At 36.2% G+C, this 16999-nt stretch overlaps 1 protein-coding gene across 2 annotated transcripts in view; it reads left to right on the forward strand.

The window, feature by feature from the left end:
• Positions 1 to 227: 227 nt before the first annotated feature.
• Positions 228 to 16999, forward strand: part of ANGPT1 (angiopoietin 1) — a 182076-nt gene continuing 165304 nt past the window's right edge. Inside the window, exons 1-2 of one of the 2 annotated variants that reach the window (XM_005025877.6) lie at positions 228 to 984; positions 1695 to 1724. In XM_005025877.6, the coding sequence (XP_005025934.1) occupies positions 688 to 984; positions 1695 to 1724 (327 nt within the window). In that variant the 5' untranslated portion in view covers positions 228 to 687. The remainder of the gene's footprint in view (positions 985 to 1694; positions 1725 to 16999) is intronic. The other variant, XM_005025878.6, reaches the window with a different exon arrangement.

The raw sequence follows: 16999 nt of genomic DNA on the forward strand, positions 1-16999 counted from the left end.
TCAGTGCTTTGTATATTTACAGAGGAATTACAACAAACTTCTACACTTTATCTACATTTTAATAGGTCAGTGTGAACATATGAAGTGTATTAAGGTGGACTGCCTTACTTATTAAACTTACGTAAATTCGTCAAAAGCCCTTAGCAGTTGTATGCAATAGGGGCTGGAACGCCATGCATGATTGAGGTCATGCATCCAGCCAGTTTGTAAGACGATCCCTCTGTACTGAGCCATCAGCCATCCTTAGCATAGGGGCGCACTCATACACGCATTCCTGTCAAGTCATCTTGTGAAAGGCTGCTTGCTTCCAGCTTGGCTTGAATGTGCAACCTTAATAAAACTCACTGAAGTCTGAGAGAAAATAGCAGTTCTGCTGCAGATAGTGTAGGGGAAAGAGACTGGGATATGCATATGCAGCTGACTAAAGCAGGCTACATGCTGGACTGTAACAGAGAGGAAACAATAAATCTTAACTACTATGCAATAAATAATCCCAATTTTAACTAAGGAAACTATTCTTACAGTGATTTTTTTGAAAAAAAGAAACAACTATTTATCCAAGCTTGATTATTAAAGTGCGCTTCTCCACTCCTTTTTTTCCAGAGACTTTACGGGAAATTAAGAAAAAAAAAATAAAGAAAGGAAGAAAAAGTTTTTCTAAGAGTAGGAAAGGAAAGTAATAGTAACATGTCAGTTTTCCTTTCCTTTGCTTTCCTGGCAGCACTTCTTGCTCACATAGGCTGTAATACTCAGCGTCGGGGTCCAGAAGCCAGTGGGAGAAGATTTAACCGGATTCAGCATGGGCAGTGCACCTATACTTTCATCCTGCCAGAACAGGACGGGAACTGTCGTGAAAGCACGACAGACCAGTACAACACAAATGCTCTTCAGAGAGATGCTCCTCACGTGGAACAGGATTTCTCTTCCCAGAAACTGCAGCATCTGGAACATGTGATGGAAAATTACACACAGTGGCTACAAAAAGTAAGTGTTTCTTTTTTTCAGTTCTAGCTGAATGGATATATATATATATATATATATATATATATATATATATATATATTTTTTTTTTTTTTTTTTTTTTGTGATGATACTTATGCTGTTCATAGTTTTCATGAGTTTCTATAAGAAAAGAGTTTAATAAGGATTTAACTCATTCATGGCTGAGTAGGGGAGAAATCTCACAGCCAGAGTTTACCTTTCTAGTGGTATTGCTGTCAGGAGCAGAATTTTCTTCACATTACTGAAAGATGTAATTTCTTAAAGCTTTATCTCCAGAGACCATCTATGTTTTGTGAGCCAGTGTATACAAAAATATACCAGAGACTCTTAGGACAAAACTTACTAAGTAGTCTTATAAACTCTACTTACAGTTCACAGATTCAGAGCAGATGTCATGCAGGATACCTGCTGCTCTGACAGCAAAAGTGTACATTTAAAAAAATCAACATTCATAGGATCTGTGTTAAGAATATCACTGCTCCTCCAGACGTAAATCTCGTGATTATTTCACCCAGTTAATTGATGGAAGGAAAGAAACAAACAAACAAATAAACAATCAAAAAAAAAAAAAAAAAGTAAAACAACATATATGCATTCACACTTCTAAATCATCACAGTAAAACTTTTAAAATGTGTAGAGTACACTGGACTTGAAACAGCCTGTTTTAATTTGTTTGTGTATTCTTTCATAGGAAGGGAAAAATGGTGTGGAAGGTGTTGCAGTAAGTTAACAGAAACAATTCTTTTTAAGAATTTGTGCTAATTTTCTAATGAACTTTCCAGTATTTTGTATATGAAATGAAGTTTGGGCCAGAAAAGACTTAAATATTTAAATAGCTTTACTTGTGTGAGCAACTCCATTCACCTTAACAGGATTATTCACTTGAGTAAAATTACATACCCTGAAGGATCGTGTCTATGCCTTAGTAATGGAAATGCCTTGGGATAGTTGACAAGTAAAAATAAATATATAAACAGCCTTTGTGTCTTATTACTTGTAATATTCCTATTCTTATTCTGACATTTTGACCTGGCAAAACTTAGCATATTGAGCAACTGGTGATGCAACTAGTCATGTAAGATGGCACAAGAAAATTATTTTATGCACCCATTTGATGGTTATATGATTTAACTGTAACAAAAGTTCATACTAAGAACAAACATCAATGAAAAGCTAATAAATATTCTACTGGGTTGGCTAAAAAATAATATTAGCATATTTATTGTTAATTATCTCAATTAAAAGTCCAGCATACAAGATAGAAATATGTTAAAAAACTTAAACGATCCTTTCCATCCCCCTAAGCCAACTAAAATCTTTAAAGAGAATTTGCTGATCTCTTGGTAAATTAATTGTGCTCTTTGCATATCTGGCTCTAGAAAGAAATGACTTTATCCAGTAAACATGTGACTATAAAACAAAATATAACGAAGCATTATTATTTTTTTTCAGACTACTTTTCTCATTATTTAATATCTGGGTCTGCTTTGGGGAATATAAGTCTGGAAATGAGGGGATGTCTTTTGTAGAGGAAAGCATTTCTTAAGAAATTATTTTACTGTATCTTGGGAGGCTGAGGCAAGCACCGAGAGAGGAAAATTGTTATCTGTGTTTATGTGTGCACATGATTTTGCTTGAACAAATTGCCTGCTGAATCATGCTTATGAGACTTCACTTATTCTGTGTTTGTCCACTAGAGACTGAACTAAGATCACTGTTTCACTCTGAACTGAACGAGAAGAAAAATGAGTCTCTGGAGTGTGTATGCCTGAGTTAGGGTTAGTCCTCTCACACTTTGGAGGGAAGTGATTGAACAGGTAGGAAGCTCAGTGAAATGGTTTTGTATTTGAGGACTGTTTTCTTTCGCAGTGATTGTAAAATGGGTTGTGGGCAAAACCACCCCTCCTCCTTCCCTCCCAGCCCCCAGACCTCTGCTCCCAGGGTGTTATGTGAAGCTAGGCTTGTGCATATATCCCTAAGCATCAGCTTGCCCTTTAATGAAAGGACCTGTTTCTCTGTGTGATGGAGTATGCCTCACTCTGAACAAATGAGTCTGATGCAGCTCCATTATAGCATCTCTGAATACTGCATATGCTTTGTTGTTGTTACCATTACAAAGCATCTCAGCCATAACTCACTTCCTTTCAAAAAAAGCATAATGCTTAAGTGTAAATGAATACATTATGTAGCTATCTTGCATCTCATTTTTATAGTCTGTATTTACTGCCCCCCAAAAAACTTTTAATATCAGATGTAATTAGTGTTACACTAATTAGTACCCTAAAATGTACCTGCTGTAAACAAAATAAAGATTAGTTAGTAGTTATAGGTCTGTGACTGGAAGTGAATAGTTATAGTAAGAAACAGTGTTTGTATTTCAGAATATGAGATATATTCTGACTTACATAAAAGAACAATGTGCATTATGCCATAATTATGCTACATAATATATACAACTTTCATTAAAATTGTATATAAGCATTGTATGGCAGAGTGAATTATTTTCTTTACACAAATGCTAGCCTTCAGTATTTAGTTAAAAAAATTATGAAAGCATAATTTGTTTAATAAACTGAATAGCATTTTAACTTTAAATGGTTTTCTAGTACACCTAACTAGCAAACTAGCAGATTTATAGAAGCAAAATAAGTTAATAAGTTTTTTTTTGTTGTTTTTTTGTTTATTTTTTTATTTATTTTTATTTTTTTAATAGACTCTCACCCTCAAAACCAAAAGTGCTTCTTTGATGACCTACTAGCTTGATTCTAGATAAAAGTGCACTTCCTTGGGGAGCTGATTACAGGCAATTAAGTTCCAGCCTTGTCCATTAGCATTTGCATATCTGCAGTCAGTGTAACCGGGATTGGCTGGCAAACCAGGGACACAGCAAAATGCTCTGTGCAGAAACTGCTCGGAAGAAGATGACTCGGTAAACATTTTTAGAGATTTTCCAAGAACTGTTTATTTTAATACCGGATAACTTTCCCCATTGTTTAAGCTTGAGTTTCATTTCTGCAATATGTTTATACTAATAGATCAAAACAAACAGTTCATCACATTTTCTTTCTTGCAGCAACTGACTGGCACACATGATACTGTTTGGTATTTAATTGCAGTGTCTAAGTATTGCCAAAGAGCAGTTACACGAAATGTTATCATCATGTCTTGCTCTGGAACTTTCTCTTAGCTTGGTGAACTTATGGTATCGATGAACTCAGTATACATGTACTATAGCTATATAGATGGGTGTTTCATATACTTAGTCAAAATAATGATAATAATTGCTATTGCCATAGAAAGTGAGCTTTACATGATCCACTCATTCCTTTTTCTGATCCTTACCTAAACAGAATATCATAAATGTTTCAAATGAATGCTTAATCTTATACTACAAGGAGCTAACACAGGCATACAACCTTGAGTTGAAAGTAAACCACAATTATTCTGATACACCAGTATCCAAACTTAGATTTCTTTTTGATTCTCTCTGCAAATATTGTTGACATTACAATACTTAATCAAAATAAATAATCTTCAGCTTTAAAGAATCTTTCAGCTTCTCTTGCCCTTTAAATTGTCTGTGCTGTCACCAGATATAAGGGAAGAAGTACAAAATGAAGATTTGGATTCTGTCATTAAAGAAAGAATTGACGTGCAGTTTTTCTGGGCTGTCTGTATCTATCTCATAATCTACTTTAAAGTTTATTGTCCATGGCACCCTCAGTGCTCTCTGTTGACTCGCATTTTTCAGAACTAACACTCACTCGGGTTTCAAATACCTATAAGGTTTTGAGGGGTACCAGTTACTGCATGGAAGAAACCAGCTTCTGGAAAGATTGGTGTACTCTCAGTGTGTTCTGTGGCTCCATTGAGAGTCTGCTGCCCTCTGTTGTCTTTGCCAGCAGGGCCTAGCACAGCAGGCTCATGTATGAGGAGTGGCTGAATTTTGCTTTGGAATTTAATTTGGTTGGGAAGATTGCATATAAGACACTCTTGATGTGAAGATGGGATAAATTGGAGCAGAGCTTGGCCCAAAGTGGCCAAGGTCTAAAAAGCTGTCATAATAAGCTATGGGTGTTGCTGGAAGACCGACCGAAGACATGACACTCACCAATATAGTTAGATCATGCTCTGCTTTTATTACCCAAATAGCCTGACTCTTATAGCAATTTAGCAGGGGCAGATAATGTCTCACACAAGATTATCGGTCGAGAGCACTCAGACAAACAACTGCAAGAAAACAACCCCACCTGCAAGAAAACAACCCCCTTGTGATTAGCAGTCACGTAGATCTTGTCCTTGAAGGAAGTGCCACCTGCTTGCAACAATATTTTTAATTCTTCAATCAGGCGATAAGGGAACATCGTTATGGCAACTCCTTGTAGTCATCCTGGTAGCTTGGTTTGCTCAGCTGCAGCAAGTCATGGCCTCCTTGCTGTTTCAAAAATTCCTCAACACATGGGAATAATCTAAATTAATATAGATATGGAAGTGGCGATAATGAGCAGTGCAAATTTTTGTCACGTTGAAAACAAAACAAAACAAAACAAAACAAAACAAAACAAAACAAAACAAAACAATATTGCCCAGTTAAACTACAGCAAGAAACAGTAAACAATCAATTTTATTAGTGGATATGCTTAATCGGGCATTTTGTAATGTGAACTTGACATGTGACCTTGACGTCTACATAATATTTGGATATTAAGTGTAATCAAAAGAGATCCATGATGAGCTCCTGTTAATTTCCACAAATAAATCAGACCATTAGATTTGAAATCTGCTATTCATCTTGTATAAACATTACTAACAGGACTACAGAAGAAATAGCTTTCCACTAAATCTTTAATTTTTCAAGGTAGGCCATGACTAACAGGAAACATTGAGAAATCATTATCCAAAACTGGCCACTAACCTACCTGGGGTTCAGCTTGAATTTGTATTTCTTGTCTAGACTCAGAGGCTCTTAATTGTTCTAGGTGCTCCTTTTTGCCTTGAAGTCAATGAATTCTCAGATCCAAAGCAAAGCCTCATCCTAATGAAATTTAAAGTGTCACTTCCCACAGACAAGCTGTAGAGCAAATGGAGGGTTCAAAAAATGGGATACTTAAATAGTATGTACTACTCAATGAATAAGTTTATGTCAAAACTAACCTTAACGAGCAAGTATAAATGTATTGAAACAATCTGGCTCTAAGAAAATTCACATCTGAGTCTAAAAATAAAATTGCCTATTTACCTCCAAAAAGGTCTCATGACTGATAATATGCCTGCATTTCAAAAGCTTTTTCATGAAACTGCTGAAGTCCTTGGGACGTTCTGAGAAAGAGGCAAGATGTCAAACATGGAAATGCCTGAAAGCGTCACTTTACTGTCATTTTTTTTTAAGAGGTAGAAGAATCAGAGAAGTATACTGAAGGCCAGTGGCATATGTTGCCACATTTGGTAGCAAATGACATAAAAAATATTTCCCATGCTTGGGCAGAAGGCTTTATCACAATGTGCAGTAGAACCTGATTGTGTTTATTTTCAGTGATGACTGCTGTAATTAGGAACTTTCTGGTAACAATAAAATATTACATTTATTAGTCATCAGAACTGTGCAACCAACATGCCCAGTGGGAGATCTCATTTGGAACACTGAGAGCTTTCCTAAATGAAGCTGATGTAAAGTAAATGGCGTGTAATTTCAAGGGTGCTGAGAACTCATTGTTCCCATTCTCTTCTGTGGTTTGGAAGCTGTCTCTACTTCAAAGTGCTGGGTGCCTTGGAAAAAAGGCCCATGTGGGAAAAGTGTAGGGCTGGGTATTCTAGGCCTGGATTATTCCACCCAAACTTCTGGCCAAAGTCCAGAGATAACCAAGATAGGTTTTTCTTTGCTGCAGGGAATCTCTCAGCTCTGCGTCAAGAGACAGTAGCAGGCCCAGAGGAAGAGACAGCCATCTGAACCATCCCGTGGAAGTCCCTGCTTCTCTTCATGGACTCCAGGGAAATCCTGAACAGCTCACTTCCTGATTTAAATACTTCAGTTAAGTGGGATAGATTTAAGCCTTACTCCCTGTACATAGCTGTAGCATAGACTTCCCTTGTGGCTGCAAGGAAATCATAAACTTTAAGTATTTCTGTTTCCCTTTTCTAACACAGATATTGTAGTACTACTCAATTTCACAAGGCTGTTGGGAGGCTTAATATATATATTTTTGTGCTGCTTTTGGAGTCATTCTGGTGGAAGGCATTTTATGCTATTAGCAGTTTATGTATGGTAATAATATTTAGTGAAATGTGTTTAGAGAAAGTGATGTGAAATCAGAAACTCTTTTGAAAGGAAATCTATTTTAAAATGTGTAACTAAAGTAGTTAAAAGTAGGCAAATGCAGTGAATATGTGTAATATTGAGTATATTTTTCAAATTACAGTTGAGTAAACAGTTTATAGCTGAGACAGCTATATTTTACTCTGTATTAGCTATGTTCTGCTAATTGTGGGAAATATTCTCATTCTTACAGTATTCTTAAACACACTGCAGCAGCTACAGTTCCATCCTGTTTCATTTAAGGTGAATATAGGACTTCGGTTCAGTCTTGCACAGATTTTGAGGCAGACTACTGAGGAACGGATAGTTTTTCAGACCTATTGCTACCAGAAATTTTGAATAAACTTGTCATTATCAAAACTGGGCTTGCCTGTGTGATTTATTGCAGACAAATCCTGAATGGTGAAGATAATTGGCAACCTGTTTGTATCCATTTCAACTTACAATGCAGATTAGTTCTTTGCTGTGAGTGGCAAACAAGGAAGAACTAATAAGTGAGGACCTTCTAGAACCACTGTCATGGTTTTAGCTGTGCTGTGAACCTCACCTTCAGCACCAGCAACCCAAGTGTCTTGAATAAACAGCTCTCGTGTAAAAGTCTTCCCAGTAGCATAAGGATTTCCTCTCGTTAAAGTGTTGAAGTTTGATCAGGAAAAGGAAATTGAAATAGTATCATATTTCATAGGAAGAGTTCTTTTTCTTATGAAGCAAGCTGTACTTTAACACAGGGTTATTCTTGTGTAACCGCATGTGCATATTTTAGACAGCATTATGAAACACCACTGTGGTGAATATTCAGTCAGAAGGGTAACTTAGAAATGCCATAAATTGCTGCACGTCTACACTACATTCTCATTAAAGTTTGTGCAGAAAGATCAAGCTTTGCTGTTCATTACCTTAGTTGAGAATCAGGTTAATCTGAAATAATTTAAGTCACTCCTACATTGGGATAAGAAGCCTGCCCAGGGACTTGCACCAGTTTAATTAACCCTTTTTAAAACTGATTCAAGTTAAACTAGTACAACTTTCTTGTCTAAATATGACCTAATAGTGGGGCTCTGCTAAATATTGTACAAACATATGGGCATAGACAGTCAAAGCATGACAGATATCGGGTCAGCTGGAAAGATGCCCAAGTTATATTACCATGCATTTAAAAATTTATTTTCTTTTGGGATTAAAACAAATCAAACCAAAGAAAAATGAGTTGAAATAATTTTAGAATCCCTCTGAGGAAGTCATATAGGAAATCAGCATTCTATTAGACATTGTAGCTACATGAATAAAGTTTCTTATATTTCCTTAACTTGCTTCTAGCAGCGGAAAGGAAAGGAAAGGAAAGGAAAGGAAAGGAAAGGAAAGGAAAGGAAAGGAAAGGAAAGGAAAGGAAAGGAAAGGAAAGGAAAGGAAAGGAAAGGAAAGGAAAGGAAAGGAAAGGAAAGGAAAGGAAAGGAAAGGAAAGGAAAGGAAAGGAAAGGAAAAAAGAAGAAAAAAAAAGAGAAAAATCTACTAAGAAAAGAGGGAACAATTAGAACTATGATAGTTTTATAGTGGAATACATATGTCTTTAGTAAGATATTTTAAAGGTCCGCCATATGGTAGCACACAGTCAGTCATATGATCTGTTACTATTCCCTTCTCAAACAAGAGAGAAATAAGCTTGAAAGTGTGGATGCAATTTTACTTGTAGTTAGAAAATCTGTGTTGAAGCTCTATCAGTAAAAAGTCCTGATCCCAAATTGTGCAAGCATCTGAAGAAGTTCTTTGCCTTGGACACCTCTCCCTGGTGCCTGAGTCTGTGCATACATGCATATATACATATGCATGCATTTGATTTTTGGAGTGAGTGGTGATAAGGTACACAAAAATCCTTTTCTAAGTATCGTCGTTTAAATCCATTTCTACATTTTATACACATTTATCTGCTGTTGGAGGTTTTGTTTTAAAACAACCTTCACAACCATAATTTGTTTGTCTTAAAGAGGAAAACATTACTTTTTATATGGTGGGGAACATTTATAGTTTGGGCTAAATACCTACTTCGGATACCACCTGGAATTGACCTGTAGGTTCAAAACAAACAAACAAACAAAACAACACACACACACACACATCACACACACACAAATAATAGAAGGATTGATAGCAAGATAAAACCTTGCGTATTATTCATGAATTAATTCTGTGTGAATGAGTCCTCATACTATGCTGCTTGTAAGTTATGTGTGCATTTGACCTTGTCCTTTTGAGATTGTATATGAAGCAAGAATTTTCACATATTCTGGAAAAAATATTGGATCCAAGTACTGCCCATCCCATATATGTTTCTGTCCTTACGTGTTCACTGCAAGACAAACCTAGTTGTGCTTTTTGCCTTTACAAATCAAAGTGGTGCATGGCATCTGCTTCTTTAATAGGACTTAGCATAACTATACAGTTCTAATTTTTCCTCACATCTTCTGGGAATTTTTATTTATCAGAATAACTTCTTGCCATTTGGCACGTTTTGTCTAGTTGTTTTGTTGCAAATCATGTACCAGGCTTTCCTTCTGCAATAAGAATGTGTGGGGACAACCAAAATCCATTTGTTCCAGTCTGCAGAACAAGTTGAACCAAGATCCACTTGTTCCAGTTAGCAGAACCTGTTCTTCCCAAGGCTTTGGGTTCTGGCATGCTTTCCCCTCTCTCTAGACCAAGGAGGTGGATGGGCTTGAGAGATTACCCTAAAGATAGGATAAACTCTAAGTATCCCTGCCAGGAAATGAAGGCAAGACTATAGAGGTATGGGAGAACTGAAGAGTTGGAGCAGATGATCTTAAAAGGTAATTTATCTCTTTTTGACAACACAGTTCCTTTCACACTTCAGCACAAATGATCAAATTGGTGCTAATCATTTTTGAATCTAAAAGCTATTTCTGTTGCAGGACAATAATACCAGACTGATCCTGCCTACATTTACAACTAAATTTCCTTTAAAGGCTATCTGTATGCAAGAGGATTTCTTGAAAGATAGTACCTATGTTATGAAACTTCTGCCTTAGGGATCACATCATTTTGGAAGCCAGGCTTTTAGTTTCCACCTCCTGGAGGTTTTACAGACAAAAGAACTAGCATCATTTGGGTGCACCTGCCCCCTATTTTAAATGTTACAACAAACTTTCAGCCATTCTTAAAAAAAATTCCAGCCTTCAAAATTCTGTTCTTACATCCTGACTGTGGGTTAAAAATAAATAAATAAATTCTCAATGCATAAATTTACTATTTTGAGATATAGTTTAACATTTGACCTTTTATACATTCAAAATCCTCAGAACACATATTAAATATGCACACAAATCAAAACATGAGCCCTAATACAACCTCCAAAGAAGATTTTACGTCTATCTGTGTGGTAATTATAGACTTGCCTGCCCTTTGGTTCATATTATTTATGGATGTTTTAAAGTTGTCAGATGATGTTTATAAAAGTTTATTTTTCTTTCTGAATCTTGTCTGCAAATATGGTCTTGCACAATGCAGATTTAGGGGAAAATAATGTTTGAAATGTTGATCTTGTAATTTTTCTGAGCATTGTATTGAATGAATTTTCAGCTTGGATTTCACCTATAGCTCTACTTAAATGTGCTGATTTTCACTTTCTTACATTCAGTTTCAAACAGATTTAGCAATAACCATCTGGGAGTTTCAGTTTTCATGCAAAAGTCTTTTGTAGGAAGGAGAACGGTATTAAATAGACTCCCCTTTTAAAAAATTCTCTCATCATCTCAGTACGTGGGTAACAGAGAGGGTGAATAATATGGTTATTCACATGCTTTTTTCTGTTCTGAGTCATGTATTTGTCTGCAGGAGGACAAGGACTTTCAGATAATTATCTTCTCAAAAAATAATATTTTCTATGGAAAATCTATTTAGGGATGGTCTGATAATTCTGAAATCTTGTTGAAACATTTTATATAACACCTGATCCTCTGAAGTCTCCTCCAACACCAAAAAAAAAAAAAAAAAAAAAAAAAAAGGAAGACTGCTAGAACATTTGAAAATTGGCCATTCATATGTAGATGAAAGTAACCAAAGTGAGGATTTAGGATCACTGCCATTAAGTACTGAGTATATTTATATGCGTCATAGTTAAATATTTACCCTCTACAGTCTTAATTCATCAGGAAATTCCTGTGGCCTTCTAGGCCACATCAGCAAGTCAACACAGTAATGGGCAGCCCCCAAACCATGATGCCTTTGGTGCTGTGCCTGGAATGCTGAGGATCTGCTTAAAGCGAGAATTGCTCAAAGAAATGACTTAATCTCTTCCTGAATGAACTATTTCCCTTTGTTCCTTGGCTAAGACTTCATACTTCAATCTGTGTGTGACTTACAATAGTAGAGATTAACAGTCAAGGGCCGCCTATCTTTCCTGCATCACTTCTATCCTGTTAATGGGAAAGGCCACCAATGATCTGTTAGAAAGGTTTTGTGTTACTATTTTTGTAAGGAGGAGATACAGACTGCACAATTCTTTATCACTTTAGCCTGTTAACTTCAGAGGTGATGATTAAGGTTGTTTCTCTTCACATTTTTCTTGAACGACCCAGTTCAATCTCTTGGCTTTTCCAAGAATTCCAGCTCATGTCTTAAATGTCCTTCTGTATATTCCTCTGACATCATTTACCTCCATGACATTAGTATAACTCAACTATGTTGGCCCCTGGCTTCACGTAATTTTCCTTAAGAATTATTTTTACCTGTTACAGGTACAGGACTTCTATGCAGTTACAGGTACAGGACTTCTATGCATCATTTATCTTCTTATATAGGAAGTAATACAGCACAAGATGGCTTTGCCAAGCACGAGACAGTAGCATTTAAGGTGAAGGATGATTACAGCAAAATAAATTCAATAATCATTGGTAAAAGGTAATTTTTATAGTTTGATCTGCTTGATGAAGCACTGTGCCATTCACTGTACAAAGCTCTATCACATGACTCTGCTTGCACCCAAGAGGTATTCTGTTGAATGAATTGATTTCAGACCCTCAGAAACTGAGTCTTGCTGAGAAAGCTAGCTTTGTTTCACACTCCACCAGTATGAAGCCAGTGCATTAGTTAAATCTCTGCCTCTCACTAGCGAAATACTTGCATCTCATTGCCTATATATGTAGTCCTCTCTAAAGACAAAATACAGTGCTTGGATAAATCACATAAAATATATGTGATGAGTTTGTGGGTCAGGTAATCTGCAAATGAAATATGAACAGTTTTTTCAATTGCTTTTTTGTGGCTTTGAATTCCATAAAATATTTATGGCACAGGTGACTCCCAAAGAATGGAAAATGAACTTGTAAGCATTGACTATCATACCAGGGAAAGCGTAAAGTGCCTGGACCATCTGGTATCAGTGACAGAAAGATGGCAGGAGTCAACTCTCCAAAAGATTGTGAGGGATATAGAAGAGATGGGAGTTGGTGACACTTAGAACAAGAAGCCTGCATATTTAAAATTGATAGAGGGATTCTTTAGAAGACTGACAGAAAGAGTGAAGGTTGCCGTTGTAATCCATAAATTTCAGTGCTGCCTAAGGTAAAAAAACAAAACAAAATAAAACAAAAACATGTCAATAAAACATACACAATACTTGTCCTGAAGTGATGGAAAAGTCTGAAAAATTGCCCTGGTGTACAGCATGTTTAGTAAAATGCCCTGAAGCAATGTAGCTGTAAACTATGTACTGGCTGCATGACCTTATAAAGATCATAATACTGTATACGAGTACTAATACTATATAATAATATTATATCAGATACTATATATTTCAGGAGTAATACAGTTAGATTAAGAAATAAATCGTTATATATGTGGAAGATTCTATTTTAAATAAAACTTTTTTTTTTTTAATACTAGAAAGTATATCCTTTTAAACTTAAGAATACAAGAACAAAAAGAGATGGCAAGGGTTCAGCAGCAATTTTTAACAAGGAAACTGTGAAGTCTCCAAGTTTTGCTGGTTATTAAGATATCTGAAATGCTAACTGTCCCAGGCTGAAATGCTCAGTAGAAGCAGAATGCCATTTGTGGCAGTGCGTATGGTCACCAACATGTTACTCTCATGACAATTCTTTTACTACCATCAATGACAGCTTCAGAGGTGATGTTTGCATTTGATGCATGTATTTGATCACTAGGTGAAGAAAACAATTTACTAACATCAAGCAAGTACCTCAGAGAGTTTGTATGAGCTAGAGTCCAGAAATACTAGAAAAACATTTGCCCAGACATGTCAACTATAGATTTGGGCAAGCTCTAAAGACTTAATCCTGAAAGCACGTTTAGAGTTGATGGTACTCTTTCCACAAAAAGTTTTTTACCCCATTAAATAAATTTATACAATTTCACTGTTGGGGAGTGTTATCACAAACATTTAGTTATGTTTAGTAATGCTGGACTTCAACAGAAGGTAGAACTGAGTGGGAATTGCTCTGTTACTCTACACCAGCACACGTGTTTTATGCTTTTGAATAAGTAGATGAAGATGGACATTCCAGAGACTTCCTAGAGTAGCCTTCCTATAGCGAACAATGTCACCATAATTCAATGCATCAAAAAGAGGAATTATAGTTCCTGCACAGTTCACACAGAGGATCGTATGACCTTAGATATCTTTTTTTGTCAGTGAAAGATGACATGCACATTACAGAACATGCTGTACAGGCCACTGATAAGTCTTAAAATCATTATTAAAGTAAACTAGTTATTTATACAGGGAATTAATAAACTTTTTTGTTAATACTAATATTAATAAGAATCAATTTTTTGTGCAATGTATTTACATATTGACTTTTGAAGTGCAATGGATGGACCAACACTAAAAAGAATTACAAAATTTAACACAGACAGAAATAACAAAGATTTGTCTGTAATTTGGGTTCTTAGAGCTAGGATGCTTGATTATATTTCTTTAATGCTAAACCAACAAACCAAAAAAAACCACCATTTGTTACCTTCTACCATATCGCCTCACAGTGCTCCCTGCAAAAAAAAACTATGAATTGTAGAAACAAAAACAAAAATACTTCTTGAGCCAGTATTAAAAAACCAAAAAAAAAAAAAAAAAAAAAAAAACTTAGTACTCCTACACATCTTGGAAACATTTAGTTATTTGGACACTGACCCCATGAGGTATTTCCTAGAAGCAGAATTGAGCAAGACTGAAATTGTCACACTATTTTGGGCATGAAGATATGCCATGGACTCTTGATGTGTAAAATATGAACCAAAGTGTTACATCTTTTCCTTTTTCATGCATTTTTAAAGACTACTTCAATATTTTCATTCATTATTTCACTACCAAGATCACAGAAATCTCCTGAAATTACCATTGACATTTTTTGGTTCATTGACACTAGAATTAGCATTGGTTCTTTTTCTCTGGGCTGTAACTCACTATGATGGAATACTGGAAATGTGTTTTAGGGTAAATTTTCCATTTGTATTCTTCGTAATTTTCAGGATGACTGCCCTCAATGTTAGTTAGGTTAGTGTGGTTCTAAATGGTGTCATGTTTTCACTTCCATAGTAAAATCATTCTGAAAGGTTATAAGCAAGCTGCAGCAAGATTATTTTTAGAATATTACTCATAATGCAATACAAGCTTTATATTGTGAGACAGCTCCACATCCTAAGTCATAATTGCTTGGTGATTTTTCTAACAGAGTAGATATTAATTTTGTTTTTTCTTCCATTTGGCTTAGTCTGGTATTGCTATCATGTGTTTTCCAGGTGTTGCTACCATGAGCCCCTTACCAAAAAATATGACTAGAAAAAACAATATCCTATGGGAACATAAACCCAAAGGAGGTTTTCAACACATTCCCCAAAATCAAGCCATTATCATTAAATAGCCTCAAGAGGACTACAAACTTCAAAAAAATGGTCTCTTGACTCTTACCCAGAGTGTGATGTTAATGAGTTCCTGAGTAGCTTGGCCTGATGCTCAGTGGTAAAGTGTGAGTTCAATTCCTGTCCAGGAAAGGGCATTTCCCAACCTCAGGTCCACCCAGCTGAAGCTAATTCCTTTCCCCTTCCTCCCCACAGAGCTCCCAGGGGCAGCAGAGGTTCTGGGTCCACTTCTTGGTGCAAGCTCTCTGAAGCCAAGTACTTCAACACATCTCTGCCTTTATGTAAAGGGATTTCTTAACGATAAGGGACAAACCTCAGTTCTGTTCAGACAAAATTTCTTGGCAGAACAGGAAATTCCCAGAGGGCCAGGAGGAATTTTAAAGGGCTGGAGGGGTATGTTGCAAAATGCTAGCCTGGCACCCATGGAGACTGAAATCTGTTATTTATAGAAGAGCAGAGGCAGAAAACAGATGGTGTAGAGCCTCACAATATGCTCTACAATCCCTGCATTGTGTCAGCATAAATTTGTGGGGTACCACATCAAGGACAGGGTTGATAGTACAGTCTCTATTCCTAGCCACTTCTTCCCTTCACATGCCTAGAAGGATACCAGCTAATGCCATATGCAGTGACATTTTGTAACACAAAAAGACCACTTTTAGAAAGACCTGGAACAACACTGTAAATCAGAAATAGTGTCAATGGTATCAGTGGAACAATGCCAATGTCAATCTGCTGCAGCTGAAAGAAGTCTCAAGCACAGCCCATGAGAAGCAGACAAACTTCAAAAACAATTTTTTTGTTGCTCATTTGAGGACAAGATTGTGTGTACAGGCTCTATTATGTGCATAGTCTTCTCTCAGCATTACCCAGGCCTGAAAGTGGGATGCACATGCCATGAGAACAATTTAATAATGATATTTTGAGCATTTCCATTTTTGTTCATATCAAAAAGAATACAACTGCAACTTTGCCTGTAAGATTTTTTTCTGCACTGGTCTTTCCAGTCCCCCAAACACTAAAAACGAAGTAAGATTTCTGTTGGAAAGGAAAGCCTGAAACTGATCTGGAAGACTATTTGAATTTAAACCTAGTTTTGATTTCTATGTGGCCTGTATTTTCAGGGGCCATTTGAGTTTTTAAGGTTTCGTATGCTGAAGCCAGACAGGAAATATATCAGTTTATGTTTTATAATAGTGAAATCCTTATTTTCATCAGATTATTTAGGCATTTCTTTGAGATATTTCTGGGACAGAATTGCTTGATGGCAGAGGTAGTCTAGCTAGAAACCTTTTAATTGGAAGACTTGAAACTTCACGTAAAGGTAGCAATGTGTTAGGCAATATATCCAAATCAAAATTTTGTAGTTTTCAGACAAAAGGTTAGAATTCTTGACTGAGTAATGTCATCTGACTTGTTTTTATCTATGTATTTATATATAAATTAATCTTCTTTTTATTAAAAAAAAAAAAAAAAAAAAAAAAAGGAGACCTTTTTCGCAAACTGAAGGAAATATCACTGGAAAACATTTTCCTTCTGATAGAGTATCAGCAGACTGCTACAAAGTGACTGCTTTAACACAGACTTAAGTTCCAGTATTATCTTGGGGTATGAAGGAGAAGCCTAAGTGTCTATGTCCAGGCACAGCTAAAATGTTAGAAAAGGGATACACTGTATTGGTGTCGTCCTGTTTATCTGGGAACAGTTGCTTCTGCAGTTCCTTTGTGTGTGTGTGTGTGTGTGTGTGTGTGTGTGCGTGTGTGTGTGAAAAAGATAGAGAGAATATGCATGTG

This window comes from Anas platyrhynchos, chromosome 2 (assembly GCF_047663525.1).
Source record: "Anas platyrhynchos isolate ZD024472 breed Pekin duck chromosome 2, IASCAAS_PekinDuck_T2T, whole genome shotgun sequence".
In the NCBI taxonomy this organism is placed as follows: Eukaryota; Metazoa; Chordata; class Aves; order Anseriformes; family Anatidae; genus Anas; species Anas platyrhynchos.